Genomic DNA, 16,511 nt, shown 5'->3' with positions numbered 1-16,511 from the left:
AACCAACTTGTGAGCAGAAGTATCAAGAAGTTTTTTAGCGACTCCATTAAACAGGACCAAAGTAGTGTTCCCACTATTGTCCTTGACGTTAATGTGGATTTTAAACCTGTGTGAGCATAAAACGTTAGTGTTCCTTCAAATATAAGGTGTGAATAGAATGTTTATTAGTTGCTTACCTAATCAATGGTAAGTCACATTGTTTGTTGCACTTCTTGCATGTGTAGACACTATTTTAGGATTCAACTTTCTTGTTGCAGAACTTACAGGAAATGTAATACCAATCAAAAAAATTCTCTATTGCAGTGATCTGCGGGCGGAGTGTAACCACACATTCCTACCATATGAATAATGAAGATAGATACATTAACACATATAAACATCGGTACACATATTAAAAAGAGGCATTATGTTCATAAAAGGAAAGGTGATTTTTGTTTGAAGGGTTATTATGGTACTAACCTCTATGTGAAGACTCTATTCAGAATCTAATAATTCTGCAACAGTCATCCAGTTTTCAAACATATCTTGTGCATTGGGAACTATACTTGAGTTTCCACTCGCAATAGTTACAATATGAACTGATTTCTTTGAGAATTTATGAAGCAAGGCGGTGATGTTGTCCATTTTAAGATTGACATAAATTTTACTTGCAGCGGTGATGGCAAAAGTTAGTTCGCCTGTTATGAAATTACCAACAACTAAATTGTCACAACGGCATATACATGTCACTACTATAATGTTGCAGCATGTTCAGAATAAGTACATACCTCTTAATTCTTTGACTGTTCTAGCAGTGATAATGACAATGTAGGGTCCAAAGTCGTTGGGATATACATAGGGGTAAAATGATTCGCCATGGTCCTCCCACAAAGTTATCCTTGCTTTGATAGTCAGATCATCTGTGAAAGATAATTGTAATGTATTACACAGTGAATCAATATGAGTTTTGATGCTGCAATTTGGGGATGAATGAATATGAACGTAAATGAGTTAAGAATGTTACGGATCTGTTAGAATGCGTATGTCACGCTTCTGCCATTTTGAACCCACACTTTCTACATCACCAATTCCGCATAAGCATCCAACAACATCTACAAGTTAGGAGGGGAACTATTCATTGTATACGGTCCACACAGCGTCTAACATAAATGAAAGTAATAAATATACCTGACAGTAGAATGTTGTTGTTGATCCTTGAGCGAATAACTTCTGGTTGAATAAACTGAAAACCATTCTTAGGGATATAGACAATATCATCTTGTAGTTTTTGGATGGCAGTTTTCTGCAAAAATGTTATTTTAAAGTTCGACTGTACTGGTTTGTAGTCACCGGTTAATGATGAAACTTTGAAGATTCTAATAATGACTGCAAATCCTTCACTCAACTTATCACCAAACTTATTGAGTTGGTTCTTCCATATTATTGCGTGCATCAAAGTTCCCTGAGAGAAGTTAATGTGAAAGACACTGCATATTAACAATATTAAAAATTAGAAGCGAAGGATGTGAATTATGCATACCTTTTCATCAATTAGTATCATGTCAAGGCTTATCATTTCTGGGCTGCGCTTGAAATTAATAAAATCCCACTGCCGACAGACTCGGACTCTAATCAGCCAGTCATCGCGAGTAGCCTCCAAATCAGAAAGAAGTGAATAGGCCATGTTTAAATTTCTTTGGCAGAAAGTAGAAGTCTGTTTATATTTGTAGTCATAAAGACAGAAAGAAGTGATAGAGAATGGGTGCTACGAAGGGTGTTAGCCATTTTATAGAGAGGCTGAAACCGTTGACGATGAGGCGTGTTGTTTCAGAGAAGGCAGAATGAATGGTTGTTTCCGGTGAAAGGACACGTTGTATGAAGAAGGAAAAACAGAAAGTAAAACGATAGATTGTTTGGGTTGAAGAGGCGGCTGGTGTGGGGGATCTTTTTAAAAAGGGTATTTTAGGGAATATTGTAAAGTGGAAAGGTTTTGTGGATGGGGAAGCTACCACGTAGGCGACAGTAAAATTTTCTTATATATATATATATATATATATATATGTACCGTCATGATTTGTCCATTTCTCGTCTCCAAAATAAATTCATCATAATTTTAAAGTTATATTTCATTCTTTAGGTAATGCAGTAGCACATATTAATGAACTTATATTTTAGTACATCTCAATCTTAGATAGATTTTCCTAAAAAACTATTTACAGTATTATTTTTGATAAATAGTTAAATATATAAAGAGAGAGTAGAGGAAGAAATAAAATGGTGGTATCATCATTATCTTTTAAGTTTTAAACTTATGTTGTAAAATTTATATATGTTTTAAAAATATTTTTATGAAAATTGTCCATTGTACATAAAAACAATAATTGAGGATTTGATTGATTAATAATAATAGGTGACCCATAATAAATATAATATTTTTGACTAATACTCATAAAAGCATATTCAAAATCTTATTCATTTGTGTTGTGGCTAAAAATACTCCTTTTTTTGGTTGGCTCACAAATACCCCTAACTTTACTAATGTCATCAAGCGTGTCATGCGAAAGATAATTTTTCACGTGACCAGTACACATCAATATCAACCATGGAAAATCACGTAATTTAACACTCATTAGCCCGTCAATTTTAAAATCCACACCAACCCTTGCTGAAATTAACGAGCAAATATAAGACCATATTCCTTGTCCTTTCAGTCCTAAGACAAATAGTACACCCACAATTCAATCAAATTTTCCCTTTATATATTCAAACAAATTTCATAAACAATGCTCAAATACACAATTTTTTCACCTGAAACTACACAAAACCTCAATACACTCAACAAACGAAAGATATTTTTGCTGCATTTGAATAGTTCTCAGGTAATTTTGACCCTTATCAAATTAAAGAATGAAATAAAAAAAATGCTTATTTTTTTCTACATATAATAAATAAATATAAAAAGTTTTTTAAAGGTAACTTATCAGATCCCTTCTGATGTTGCTCTTTATCTTCCCTCTTTGTTACTCCTATTATGTTTTAAAAGTGACAGATAGATTTGTATAATTTAAATATTTAAATCTTCAACAAAAAAAAAATTTTGGTGAATTTTATTAATCTTCCCTTATTATTTTAGTCCACATGATCAATTATTGAAGAACAAATTACACATTGTTCTTTAAAAAACTCAAATGTAAAAAATGTATACATAATTCGATTAAATAATTAGACTTAAACATAAAATTGTGGCACTTCTAGAATATCTAATAAAATTGGAAATAGAAAAATATTTACATAAGATTATCAAATCACCCCCCCCCCCACCGAACAATCATAGACATATTCATGGAGGAAGGCTATTGAGTGTATAACATGCCTTTAACAAGAACAAAGACTAAAAAATCTAATTTGCTTCTTCTATGCCTTTAGTAAGAACAAATACTAAACAGTCTAATTTGCTTCTTCTATAAACACATAAAAACATTTATTTATACTTAAAACAATATAAAAATGTATACAAATGTTGTTATAACATATGAATTCAAGATTTACTGGATAGAAACTAAAATACAAAAAGGAATTGATGTTACAATCACAACAAGCATAATATCAATTAAATCTCTTTTCAAAAGGTAATTAAACTGAATTTTTTCATATAAAAGAATCAAAGAGTTTTAGTTGAATAGATATTTTTAGAGATGTCACCTTTGTAGTCATAAGACTTCAATAGATCCACCATTTTACCAACATTCTTTGTTTCGTGATCAACTACCACCACCGGAACTTCATCAATAATAGTGTCACATGTCCGTTGAATTTTTACCCCTTCAGAAATTTCAGAAAACGAGATAAAGTTACTAATTTTCTATAGAGAAGCTTAAATTTGTTGGAGTCAGAATTAACCCTTTTGGGGGTATTATATAGAAATTACTATGGTAAGTGAGTATGTTTAAATAATTTTTAGTCCTTATATTATAGATTTTGTCCACTTTTAGTTTTCATATTATTCATCATTTATTGTTAATTAATATAATCATTAGGTCTTGGTCTTTATACTAATGAAAGTTGAATATTTAAAAAAGACATATTTTTACACCTTGTCGTCTTGTTCTAAAAAACTCTAAGTTCTAAACCCAATAAACACCTATATAATATATGCTAAACCCTAAATAATAGAAGGTTCTAAACCCTGAATTCTAACAATCGGTAAACTCGAAACCTAAACACACAAAAAATCCTATGTCCTAAACCGTAAACCATAAAAAACCTAAGAAACACTAATCCTTACAAATCCTAAAAACGCTTGAAGCTAAAAAACTCTAAGCTTTAAACCCTATAAAACTCTAAATCGTAAATTCTAAACCCAAAAAAGAAACAAAACAAAAATACCCTAAGTCTTAAACTAGTTAAGAAATTAAGATGTTACTTTGCAATAAATGTGAGTAGTATGAGTGTGGTATTATGACTCTTATATGAAAGTAATAAAGGTCTTACTTATTATACTAACAAGTGCATTAAAATATGTATTCGTGATTTTATTTAGTGACATAAAATTCTAATTAAGTTAATGATTTTTCATGTGTATCTCGATAGTATATTTGAGTTTTCAATGTGAAGTAGACTAATATAAGCATTATTATTACCCTTAAGATTCTGGTCGAAGGGAACATTTATAGCCAAACATAAGTCTCTTAAATAATGTTCAAGTTTTCTCCCGTTAGGTAGATATGAACTTAAAAGGAAGGTAATAGTGGGATAAAAAAGAGAAGTAAGACTATAAACAATTAGATTAAGAGACTTTATAGGTCAATGTGGGTAACAATTATACAAAGACTTCTATAGATGCGGGAAGATGTTATGATAAGCATTTCACAAAGAAAAATAAGAAGGGATATTAGTTATTATTACACATGGAGAATTTAGTAGCCATGCGATTAGCCATTTACAAGTCCACCCATAGACGACTTCCTTGCAATCCTAAAGTAGCAATAATGACCAAAGGGCTTTCATCAAAAAATAAGAATTACCAAAGATAAATGACAAACCTTGACCAGTGAATATCTTTAGTGTTCTCTTGTAAACATCTTCTTTGCGTAGACAAAGATATTACACTGGGATAACAAAAATCATACTCATTCCTGAGTATTTTATTAGTAGTCTAGTGGTGGATAAAATTTGAAACTGATTAGACTTTATATTGACCAATCATGGTAAGTAACTATTACACTATTTTTATGGTTTAGATAAATACTTCTTAGTTTGATTAAGAAATTTTGGGCACCCAATCATCAACATTCTTTATCGACTTTTATAAAATTTCAATACTCTTGAACAAATTTCTAGATATGCAATTGTAGTCACCCCCAACTTGCTTGGAATTGAGACATGATTGTTATTATATTCAGACATGGTAAGGTAGCATCATTTCAATACATATGCTTTTATAGACATGAAGTTAGTATTGAGATACTCTTCACAATATATACTTCATAATAATATAAAGATTACTGTATACTACTATATACAAAGAAGCTTTCAATTAATGAGTATGCATTCTATACTTTTCAAAGTATAGAAGAACAAAGAAGGCAAATAATGATCATGAATACATAATACCCACATGAAATAAGTGTAAGGTCCATGTACCGATTCCAAGGCAAGGTATGCATTTGCAGATGGTCTCCTTCCCTCGTTTCTTGTAGTGACTTGCAAATCCCATTCCATGGCATGTCCAACATTTCCCATTCCACTCATAGAAAACTTTCTTGCAATCCTAATGTAGCAGTAATGACCAAAGAGCTTTTATCAAAATATAAGAATGACCAAAGAAAAATGATAACGCTAGACTAGTGATTATCTTTGGCATTCACTTGTTAACATCTACTTTACATAGACAAAGATATTACACTATGATGACAAATAGCATACTCATTCCTGCCAATATTTTTAGTAGTCTAGTGGTGGATAGGATTTGAAACAAATTACACTGTATATTGACAAACCATGATTAATAACACTATAATTAAATTTGTGCCACAAGATATCAGAACAAGTGTTTATGTTTTTCATTGTTTAATTTTGATAACCAAGAATTCCCCGAGGGCATTGGCACACATTTTGAAACTTGACGGATAATTGGACCGCACCTTATCATCTTCCACTTAAATACCAGACTGACTTTATTACCCTCATGTTGTCATTCTCTTAATCATGAAACTCATCTCAAATTCAATCTTAATGTTTATTACTAAACCCGAATATCAATATGATTTCTTTACTATACATACTTCATTACTACTATGGAAATTTGGAAACACTTCCCCATTAGGACTTCATGATAATTAGTCAATCCTTACCAGCTCTCGGTGTGCATACTCTAACTACCATCACATTTTATTTCACAACTTAAGTGCTACCTACTCACTTAATGTGTCTTATCTCCCAGTAACTCTATCATTTTCTGAATACCATGATGTTCTCCTTTCAAAATTCATAAGCCTAAATTAATCTATCCCATTATGAATACTCTGCCTCTTCTATATGTATATTGACCACTCACACTTTTTAATTACTAACAGAATGACACATTGCCGTAACCCGTTTTTTTAGTGAAGGTATACTCTAATTCATAATAACTTGAAATACTTACTCTAACTCTTATTTGAGCTCTTCACATCTCATAAGTTCTTAGTCTATCACAAGGGAAACTTTTCATTAATAGTTTATTAGGTGCATGACTATACAAACATAGTTTGCTAAAACACAATCTCCGTTTCGTAGATCTCTATACCTCTGCATACTTTCTTCTAACAATGGCTCTCTCACTAGTACTGTTGATGATCTCATAACTGCAGCTACTCTTTCGGGTGAAAATCATACCCATGCTCTAACATACTATCTCTCATTAAGATCCCCACTGAAACAATATTAATGAGAAAGAGTACTACTCGTTTTTAGTTCAAACGCATGATTCATGTGAATATGGGTGAATTCTTATAAAACATAATATTTAACTTACTCTTGGCCTTCTCTAAAGCTCCTTAGGAGTCTCATAACTTTCTAAAAATTCTTGGTTAGAACGAGTCATCCATAAGGATCTTTTAACTTCACTTTTCAACCACCTCTAGTATGATGGGTAGTCAAATGAATAAGAGAACGCACGAGTGAAAATAGATCTCTATGACTTAGATCTTTCGCACGATGAAGAGTATGAAACAAGGGAAAATTTTCTTAAATATCTGTAGTCCCTCATTTACATAAGTCGGGCCCTCATATTCATAAAAAAGACTTTACTTCATGCGGCTTCATAGACTCCCTAGGATACTTAAGCCTTTGCTCTGATACCAAATTTTTCATGACCCGAGCCTACACACTGCATGTGGCCGACACTTAAAGACCATTTCTCTCCCCAAACCGAACCCTCTTCCTGGATGAATACAAGCTGAAGATTCACTTAAGCATACAAACCTAGATAAGTGAAACAAGATTCGGTAAACTCAAAGGAACAACATTAAAAAATTATATATTCAACTAGCCATAAAATAGGCCACATTAGTCTTTAGAACGTTTCATAAAATAAATGCAAAATACAGACTCCTTAACTATACTGACTATCTATGAAGCCTCTAACTGACAAAGGTGGAATTTAGGATACGACCCACGACCTCCTAATTAAATTAAAGAGTAAATGAAATCATCCAAAAACAAGGAGGCTGAACATAGCTCACTCGAACATTGGGATATATCAATGAAGGTCCTGTTGATGATCCTGAATACCCTTTTCAATATCATGAGAAGATCGAAGATAATTGGCTCAGTACGTGGAATGTACGAGCATGTAAGAAGAATTCTATAGTATAACATAATCTTGACACATGGATAAAATATTGGAACATACTTACATCTTCTCAAACTTGAAACCCAATGATTACTCCATAATAAGATACTCAACTAAGACATTTAATACTTAACTCAATGATATGATATTTGACTAAGTATACTCAAGTCAAAATACTAAACTTATGATACTTAGCTAAACTCGTTTCAATATAAACAATTTAAAACCAGTGCAATACAAAGAAATGTTGTTTCCAAACATGATCTTAACAAAAGATATTATTATCATAAATACATATCATGCTGCCTCTCAAAGTCTACTTGTGCAATGCATGAATGAAGTCTCATATCTGTATTCATACTTAGCAGAACCCCTTGAGAAACCATGTAACTAATACTATGGGAGTTTCTCTATCTAACAACCATCACTATTAGCATAAGTAACGGTACAACGTATTATCTCACCTTACAAGAGGACCATCGTACACCTTGCTATAATTACAGGACCTTACTCAACTTAGTGTATCTACTACCTCACCTTACGTGATCATCTAAAAAAATATGAACCACAAATTCCCATGGAGGCTACATAGTTTACATGGAGAGTTTAGGTAATATGAACTCCCATCCCCATATCGATGCTAAATACTACTTCCAAAATGTACTTTAGCTCATTTTTTAATTGAAACTTTCTTTTCTTTGTCTTGAGATAATTTGCTGAACCCTTGAACTTTAAGAAGCTCCCTTTGGAATCAATGTTTCCCTCTTTATTTCAAAACTCTTTAGGAACTTCTTAGTTCCCTTTAAACTTAAATTTGAGAAATTTATAAACTCTTATGGAATACTTAGTACCCTTATATATTTTAAGAAATGAACTCAACTCTTGCTCTTTACTTAACTTGAAACTTAAACTCTTAGGGAATACTTATTTCCCTTATAGCTTTTACGATTTAATTAAACTCTTTACTCTTTCTTTACTTGAACTTTAAGTCTTTAAAACAAAGTGAAAGATTTTTTGAATGACTTTAGAGATCTTTGTAAGCTTTACTTCAACTTGCTCTTAACTTATCGACTTGACTCTTAACCTTCCTTAAATTGATGTATGGATTCAAGGTTAAGCATATCATGTTGATGATTTTCTAATTTTCAACTTGGAGAGTTCATGAGGAATTATGAGCATGAATTACTCAACTCAAGAAGGAAGAGGTACTTATTAACTAAAGATAGGAATAAAGAACTCAATGCTCAAGACCTAGGAGTTGGAGATACTACTTCTCTCAATGATACAGGATTTATGGAATTCATGTGGTTGTTATAGACATAAAGAACTCGACTGATAGGTCTAAGTAACTAGATGAAAATCATGTATATTAATCTCTCATCCTATTATTCAATTCCTCAAAACTTACTTCAAATCGATGATTGATCTCAAATAATTCACAATTTAACTTAAAACGACTCTAAGGGACTCTCTCAAAAGGAGTGAAGAGACGCATTAAACGAGCTCAAATGGGACTACCGACGAAAAAGGGGTGGGGCAGGCAACATGGCGTGTTACGGGCGAATGGAACCATCCCCTAACATCAGAGATTACATTTGGGCGCACTGGAGGAGTGCCACCCCAGTTTTCTGGGCGTATCTGGGAAGCGCCATGCCAGGCCTTCTTCAGGCAACGTGTCGACAAATTCTGCCTCTCGTTTTCTGACTCTAAATCACTATTAATCGATTTCTTTTCTCAAGTATTCCTTAGATTAAATTACCCGTCCTAAGTAAAAACTAATACACTTAAAAAAACACAAAACAATAATTTTCATCTCATGAAATCATAAAAATACACACAAGACAAGATCTACAATAAACCATAAGAACACATAACAAGAAAATTGAATCCTTCAACTTTTTGAGAATTAAATTACACTAAAAGTAACATGTTTGGCATGTGGGTGAACAAAACCAACATTATGGATGCTTACATACCTTTTAGGGATGAGAACCATGGAGAAATTCCATAACAAGACGCAAGAATCTTGACAAACTCTCCTCTTTTCTCTTCTTTTCGGGGTGGGGGGGGGTGGGGTGGTGGGCGGAGATCCTACAAAATACTTTCACAATTTTTTTCCCTAAGCCCATAACTAAAATCCCACTTTCATACGATTACGAGGTTTATTCGAATATGAAATCCAATCTTTGAAATACAACATGTCTTCTTGCCTCTTCTTACAGTTTCAACTAAAACTCGAAGAGTATTTTTTGATTAAGAAACTGAACTTAATAGGATTCTGATCCTTAAATATAACTAAAAACGAGTTCTATCTGATTGGGTAAGGAAAGGACCAAAATATCCCTCACTATTTTTGGCTAACTTTTCTTAACTCCACATTCTGACTAAAAAGTGTCATATCTCACTCATCCAAACTCGAAATTTAGCACACTTGGTGGCGTTGGAAATATAATGTAAAAAGATCTTTCCAATGGTATCTAGTAGCATGCCTAACTCCTCTTGTACTGGGAGTTTTGGTCATTTTAGTTGACCCAATACTTATACTTACCTTCACTTGCAAATTGTCAGATTTTGTTATTTCAAATTTTCTTGTCGTAACTCAAGGTTATAAATCTAGTGATTTGAACTTAATAATTACGAAAATTTTAATTCCTTTGTAATCACAATGATAAACTATTCGAGTCTTAGTTCGATAAATCATCTCTGGTGTTACAGCTTTGGAGCACTAAAAAAAAGTGTTTAGCGACGGATGTTAGAGATGCAATCATTTCCGTCGTTATACAACTACGGATTTGAAAAAAAGTTGTCATTTCATGGAAAAATTTACAAATATTTTTGTGAATTAAAATATAGCAATGGATTGGTGAAGAAATTTGTTTTCTGTCTCAAATAATAGCGAGAAACTTTGGCGCCTTAAATTTCGATACAAATATTGAAACAAAGTAAGTCTTACATATTTTATAATATATTGCGACAAAAGTAGTGATGGACAAGCGTTGCTAGAATGTAAAATATATTTTTATGGAATTTAAATTACGTATTGACGGAAATTTCTGCCTCTAAAAATTAATGCAAATAATTAAATTTTTTTATAGCGACAGATATGTGAATCCGTCGCTCAGTTCGTTGCAATAAGTTTACAAAGTAATCATTCATTGAAAGAACAAAAAGAAAATAAAAATTACAATCCCTAAAAAATAGGGTTTTATCTCTATGAGAAGTTTCAAGAGCAACGCAACAGCTGAGTGAGAGGTAAGAATTTGATTTCTCCCATCTTCTTCTCCTTTTGATTGCTTTGGTCTCCATCTCTTTTCGTTTTCCCTGTTATTTTTCACCAAATGTATGTATTTTCCTTGTGTCTTTTCTTTTACTGTTTAAAGGAATGAGTTAACTATTGTTTTAAATATTTTACATTCTTTCGTTAGTGTTGTTTTCTAGTACTTTGCTCTAATTTCTGATTTTGAATATTTTTCAGATTTATATTTAGACTCTAACCTTTCTGGCTTCTACTTTGCTTGACGAAATTCTCGATATCTCAAAATAACAATGACAAGAAGTCTCCAAGCTTTTCACTCTATAGTCACTTCCTAGAGAAAGGTAACGTTTCCTCCTTAATGTTCTCCTCGTCTTCTTCTATTCGTGATATGCCACTCTAGTCTGTTGTTGTATCGCTCTTGTTTGTAGATGAGAATTAATCACATTAATTTTCTATACATGGGTTCTTAATGTATTTTGTTGATTCATATTAATGTGAAAGTTGGTGTTTATCGTTTAGTATTTCGTATTGACGCTTATATTTTCCTTTTTCTTTGAATCTATTTTTTGTGACTACTCTTCGCTATGTCGTAGAATCTTGGTTCTTCTTTTTCATTGTCTGTAAGCCTATGTTATACATTCAGTTTTGCTACTATTAATGATGCTTTCTTTTCAACTGTAATGCTTCAATACCTTTTGTTTGTCATTTATTTTGTGAGACTAAGTCTGCCTAGTGAATAGAAATTGTTTTTGTTTTACCTCAATGCATGTTTTGTTCTAATTTTATAAATATGAATAATAGTACCTTTTAGAGCACATTTGTTCTTGTTAATAATTTTTATTGTTTTTTTAATTTAAACTTGATTAGGAACATGAATAATATAGAGCATAGTTGGATGTATGATAAGTTGGATGGTCGAGGGTCTATAAATTCTAGTTTTGTAATTAGAGTGGATAAATTTATCCAATTTGCATGTTTGCGACAGAATCGCATGAGCGGCAATAAAGTTAGATGTCCATGAAAGAAATGTCACAACTTTAGGTTCACTGATGTTGAAATGATTAAGAATCACTTGTATAAATCTGGATTTGTTGATAACTATTTTATCTGGAAACATCAATGACAAAAAAATATGATTGGTGAGATTTCTTGTGATCAAGATTTGAATGGTAGTGCTACACCTCAATTAGGATATGATAATCCTTACTGTCAAATGATTTTATATGCTGATGGTCCTAAATTTCCCAAGGTTCAAGTTTGAAATCCTTTGGAAATACTAAACATGAGTCATCTCATCCGTGTGAACCTTTAGTGGAGGAAGATCCTAATCCCAATTCTCAAAAATTATATGATTTGCCACAAGCAGCTAATGCAAAATTATATCCCGGTTCTTCCCTCTCTCAACTTGTTGTTGTCTCTCGAATGTTAAACATTAAAATAGAGAACCACGTCACCGAGAGGTTATAACCAACTGATGCAATTGTTGAAAGGGGTTTAACTCAAGATAACATATTGCTTGATAGCTACTATCAGACCAAGAAGCTAGCCCATAGCTTGGGTTTGCTTATTGAAATGCTTGATTGTTGCGAATCAGGATATATGTGGTATTGGGGTGATGATGAACACCTTACATCTTGTACATTTTGTGGACATGATAGATACAAGTGTCGTGTTGTCTCTCGTAAGAGGAAATTGATCTGTTACAAGAAAATGTATTATTTTCCTTTGATTTATAGATTGCAAAGATTGTATGCATCTCATGCTACAATTGCCAACATGAGATGGCATCATGAGCATACAAAAGAGGATGGTGTAATGCGTCATCCATCAGACTCTATGGCTTGGAAGCACTTCATTAACACTCATCCTTTTTTTTCTCATGAACCAAGAAATATCAGGTTGGGATTATGTACTGATCATTTCCAACCGTTTAGTTAGTCTGGGAGTAGATATTCTTCGTGGCCAGTGATTGTCACACCTTATAATTTACCTCTAGGAATGTGTATCAAAGAGGCTTATATGTTCCTACCAATCATTGTTCCAGGGCCAAACCATCCCAAACATAAAATTGATGTTTTTTTGTAGCCTCTAATAAAGAAATTGACTTTCTTGTGGGAGACAGGCATGCAAGCATTTGTCATCTCAAAAAAGAAAAACTTTAAACTAAGTGCAGCTTTGATGTGGACAATCAGTGACTTTTCCAGTATATTTGATGTTATCAGGATGGAGTACTGCAGGTATGTTTGCATGTCCCTATTGTATGGATGAAAAAAAATTATTTAGATAAACCCATGGTAGGAAAACATCTTGGTTGGACTATCATAGGATGTTTCTTGTCCAACATCACCCATTTATAAGAGATCATAAGAACTTTCTTAAAGACAAGACTGTTCAAAGATCACCTCAACCCTAGAGAACCGCAGAAGAAATATTGAATCAAATTTTTGATTTGGACAGAAGAAAAGTAACGGAGTTAGATGCAGAACAAGTCAATATAGGAGTATGTAAGTCTTGCGAATGGAAAAAAAGAAGAATCTTTAGTGACTAGTCTATCATATATTTTTATCTTCTAATGAAATGGTCCATACATGTTACATATTAGGTATCTCATAATTCTTAAAAGTATGATTGGAAAGAAATCTAGTGTTGAGGGTTCTATTTGTGTTACATATTTGACGACAAAGTCAATATTACTCTTTTCTCATTATTTATAACCTCATGTCATGAGTGGAATTATAGTGTGGACCATAATGATGATGGTGGGGATAAAGAAGATATTGAAGGAAATTTATCAATATTCGCCCATCCAGGTAAACTATGGGGAGAAGCAAAAAAAAGGATTTATCCCTCAAAGAAATAAAGGCTGCCAAAACATGTCTTACTAAATTGTGAGGAGATTGAGCCGTTTGTGAGGTAACCAAAGTTACTTTTTTCGTAGTAATAGAAAAATATCCTTGAATTACGACTTTTCAATTGAATTTATTTTATATTAATGAAGTATGTTCAAGAAACGTTTATAAGAAGAATTTCCGAATCTATCTCAGGGTCAAATAGACAAGAGTATTGAAGAAAATTTCTCTCTACGGTTCAAGGAATTTGTGAGTATTGTGAAATCATCTTTCATACAATAAAATGCTTAAATATAGTGTTAAAATTTACTAAGTCTAACATTTTTTATAAAATAAGTCCAATGTAATCCCATTGAGAATGAATTATTGCGTTGTTTTTATCGTGGACCATTAATAGACGCTACATGTTATTTTGTATATTTTGTGAAAGGATACAAATTTCACACAGAATGTCGTGGTAGCACATGATAAACAATGAATAGTGGAGTTTGTATCTCGATTCAAAGTTTTGTGATTACTGTGGATGAATAAAAGAGATATTACAAGTGGAATACCGTGAATCACGTTTAAAGCAAATTGTATTATTCAAATGTGAATGATTTGAACCAACTAGGGATGTTGGTGTTAAAAGTCACAATCAATACAACTTGGTTGATATTAACAATCGTCGTTGATATAAAAAATATGAAGTTTTTAGTATTGCAATGCAAGCAATACAAGTGTGTTATGTACCTTATCTTTGCAAGAAAATGGATAATAATGACTGGGTAGCTGTGCTGAAGGTCAAACCTCAACATTTTAATGAATTGCGTAATAAGGAAGTGGCAATAGTTTCAAAAGTAAATGTTCCATTTAAGATTGAAGAAGTTGAAGTCCATGAGATAGATATGATAGTTTCCTTTGATGAGCTTCAGGTCTTAAATGATATAAATGTAGATTTAATTGAAATGGATGAGCCCATTGATGATGGACTTTTGCAAGAGAATCATAAAATTTACATAGTATCGACAGAAGAAGAGTATGAAACTGATGAGGATGAGGATGAGGATGAGGATAAGGACGAGGATGATGAAGAGGAAGAGGAAGCGGAAGAGTTTGAAGAAGACAGTGACTAGTGCTTGATCATTTGCTATTGAATTTTCACATTTTTTTGTTTCTGATTTTCTATCGAGGATAATCTGCTGTAGTTTTTGCTTTTTATTTTAGCATTTAAAACGAAATAGATTTTGATCTTTGAAATCCATTTGATTAATTTTTTATTTCAATTCCTAATTGTTCCTTAGGGAGACTTATTGTAATGTAAATTTTTGATCATTTCTTTGAATTGAATGATATTGCATGACAGTTACTGTGTCAAGTAAATTTGTTGACAATAATCATTTCTTACAGAGACAATTTTCATATTTCATCTTTGTTTCAAATTATCTAACATTGTGTATAGATATGACTGAAGGCATAGTTCGTGGAAAATCTTCAGGTAGGAGTAATCCTTCTGTTTGTGTAAGCATGCCAACTCTTCCCAAGCACACTAGATTTTCCCCTTGAAAAGGTGGTACCCCGACCAATATTGTAACGTCAACTCAGAGTATTAGCCCAATGATCTTAAAGACACCTACAGTTACACAAAATGAGAGTAACCGAACATGTTAGGGTCTTTCTACCCACAATAATGTTCAGGAGCCTTATCAGAAGCACATTTTTAATGTAAAGCTTCTAATATAAGTTCATGATCCCTTCACTGTTGTTACTTTCATTTTAGATAATTACTCGCGTTACTCTTGTATTTCCGAGTACTAATTTTTTTGATTCAACTAAAAGCTCTTAATTACAAAGACAATTTTCATATTTGAGCATTATTGTTCCATATAATCCCATTACCTAACAACAATGTTTTTTTTGATTATAGGTATGGTTGGACACTTATGTCATGAAAAATCCTCAGGTAAGAATAATTTTTCTATTCATATATACATGCCAACTATTCCCAAGCCCACTACAATTTCTCCTCAAAAAGGTGGTACCTCGACCAATATTGAAACGTTAACTGAAACTACTAGCCCAACCATCCCGAGACACCTCCAGCTACATCAAATGCAAGTAACCTAATAGGTAAAGGTCTTTCTACCCGTAGAAATGTTCCAACAGTTCATACAAATACAGTTGTTGAAGGTGAATCCAACAGTAGCCATCCAACACTGCACCATTTTCGGCCTAAAGCAACACCACGTAAGTGTAGCCTAAACTAGTAAAAAGTGTGGCCTTTGAGAAAAGGCTACACTTTTGGACATTCAACAACACTTTTTAGGGGATGCCCAAAAGAAGTGTAACCTTTGACATTAGGCAACACTTTTAAAATGTTGTCATCTTTGGCAACACTTATAAAGCATAGCCAAATAGATTTAACGGCACACTTTGAAGACGTGCATTAGCAACACCTATTTTTTGTTAGACTACACTTAAAAGCGTTGCAGATTTATTGGGCACACTTAAAAAGTGTTGCCTTTTATTGGTCATCTATTGCAACATTTATAAAGTGTAACTTTATATCTCATCTATTGCAACACTTATAACGTGTTACTTTATATGACAGCTA

General features: G+C 32.6%; 1 protein-coding gene across 1 annotated transcript; it reads right to left on the bottom strand.

Annotated features, from left to right (window-relative positions):
• Window positions 1-474: 474 nt before the first annotated feature.
• Window positions 475-1,663, bottom strand: LOC109121285 (replication protein A 70 kDa DNA-binding subunit D-like). Its single transcript, XM_019215955.1, has 4 exons — window positions 1,520-1,663; window positions 1,168-1,441; window positions 768-899; window positions 475-677 (listed from the first exon to the last, which is right to left on the bottom strand). The coding sequence occupies exons 1-4, from the start codon at window positions 1,661-1,663 to the stop codon at window positions 475-477; spliced, it is 753 nt and encodes a 250-aa protein (XP_019071500.1).
• Window positions 1,664-16,511: the final 14,848 nt, after the last annotated feature.

Source organism: Solanum lycopersicum, chromosome 10, assembly GCF_036512215.1.
Source record: "Solanum lycopersicum chromosome 10, SLM_r2.1".
Classification (NCBI taxonomy): domain Eukaryota; kingdom Viridiplantae; phylum Streptophyta; class Magnoliopsida; order Solanales; family Solanaceae; genus Solanum; species Solanum lycopersicum.
Note: the sequence above shows the minus strand (reverse complement) of the source record. Positions and strands in the feature narration are given on the sequence as shown.

What these genes read in the sequence shown, in the direction of transcription:
- LOC109121285 (XM_019215955.1), bottom strand. Translation starts at nt 1,663, where the DNA reads ATGGCCTATTCACTTCTTTCTGATTTGGAGGCTACTCGCGATGACTGG. An exon ending in CAACAACATTCTACTGTCAG is followed by an intron (nt 900 to 1,167) that starts GTATATTTATTA and finishes TATCTTTCACAG; the next exon opens with ATGATCTGACTATCAAAGCA. An exon ending in AACAGTCAAAGAATTAAGAG is followed by an intron (nt 678 to 767) that starts GTATGTACTTAT and finishes ATTTCATAACAG; the next exon opens with GCGAACTAACTTTTGCCATC.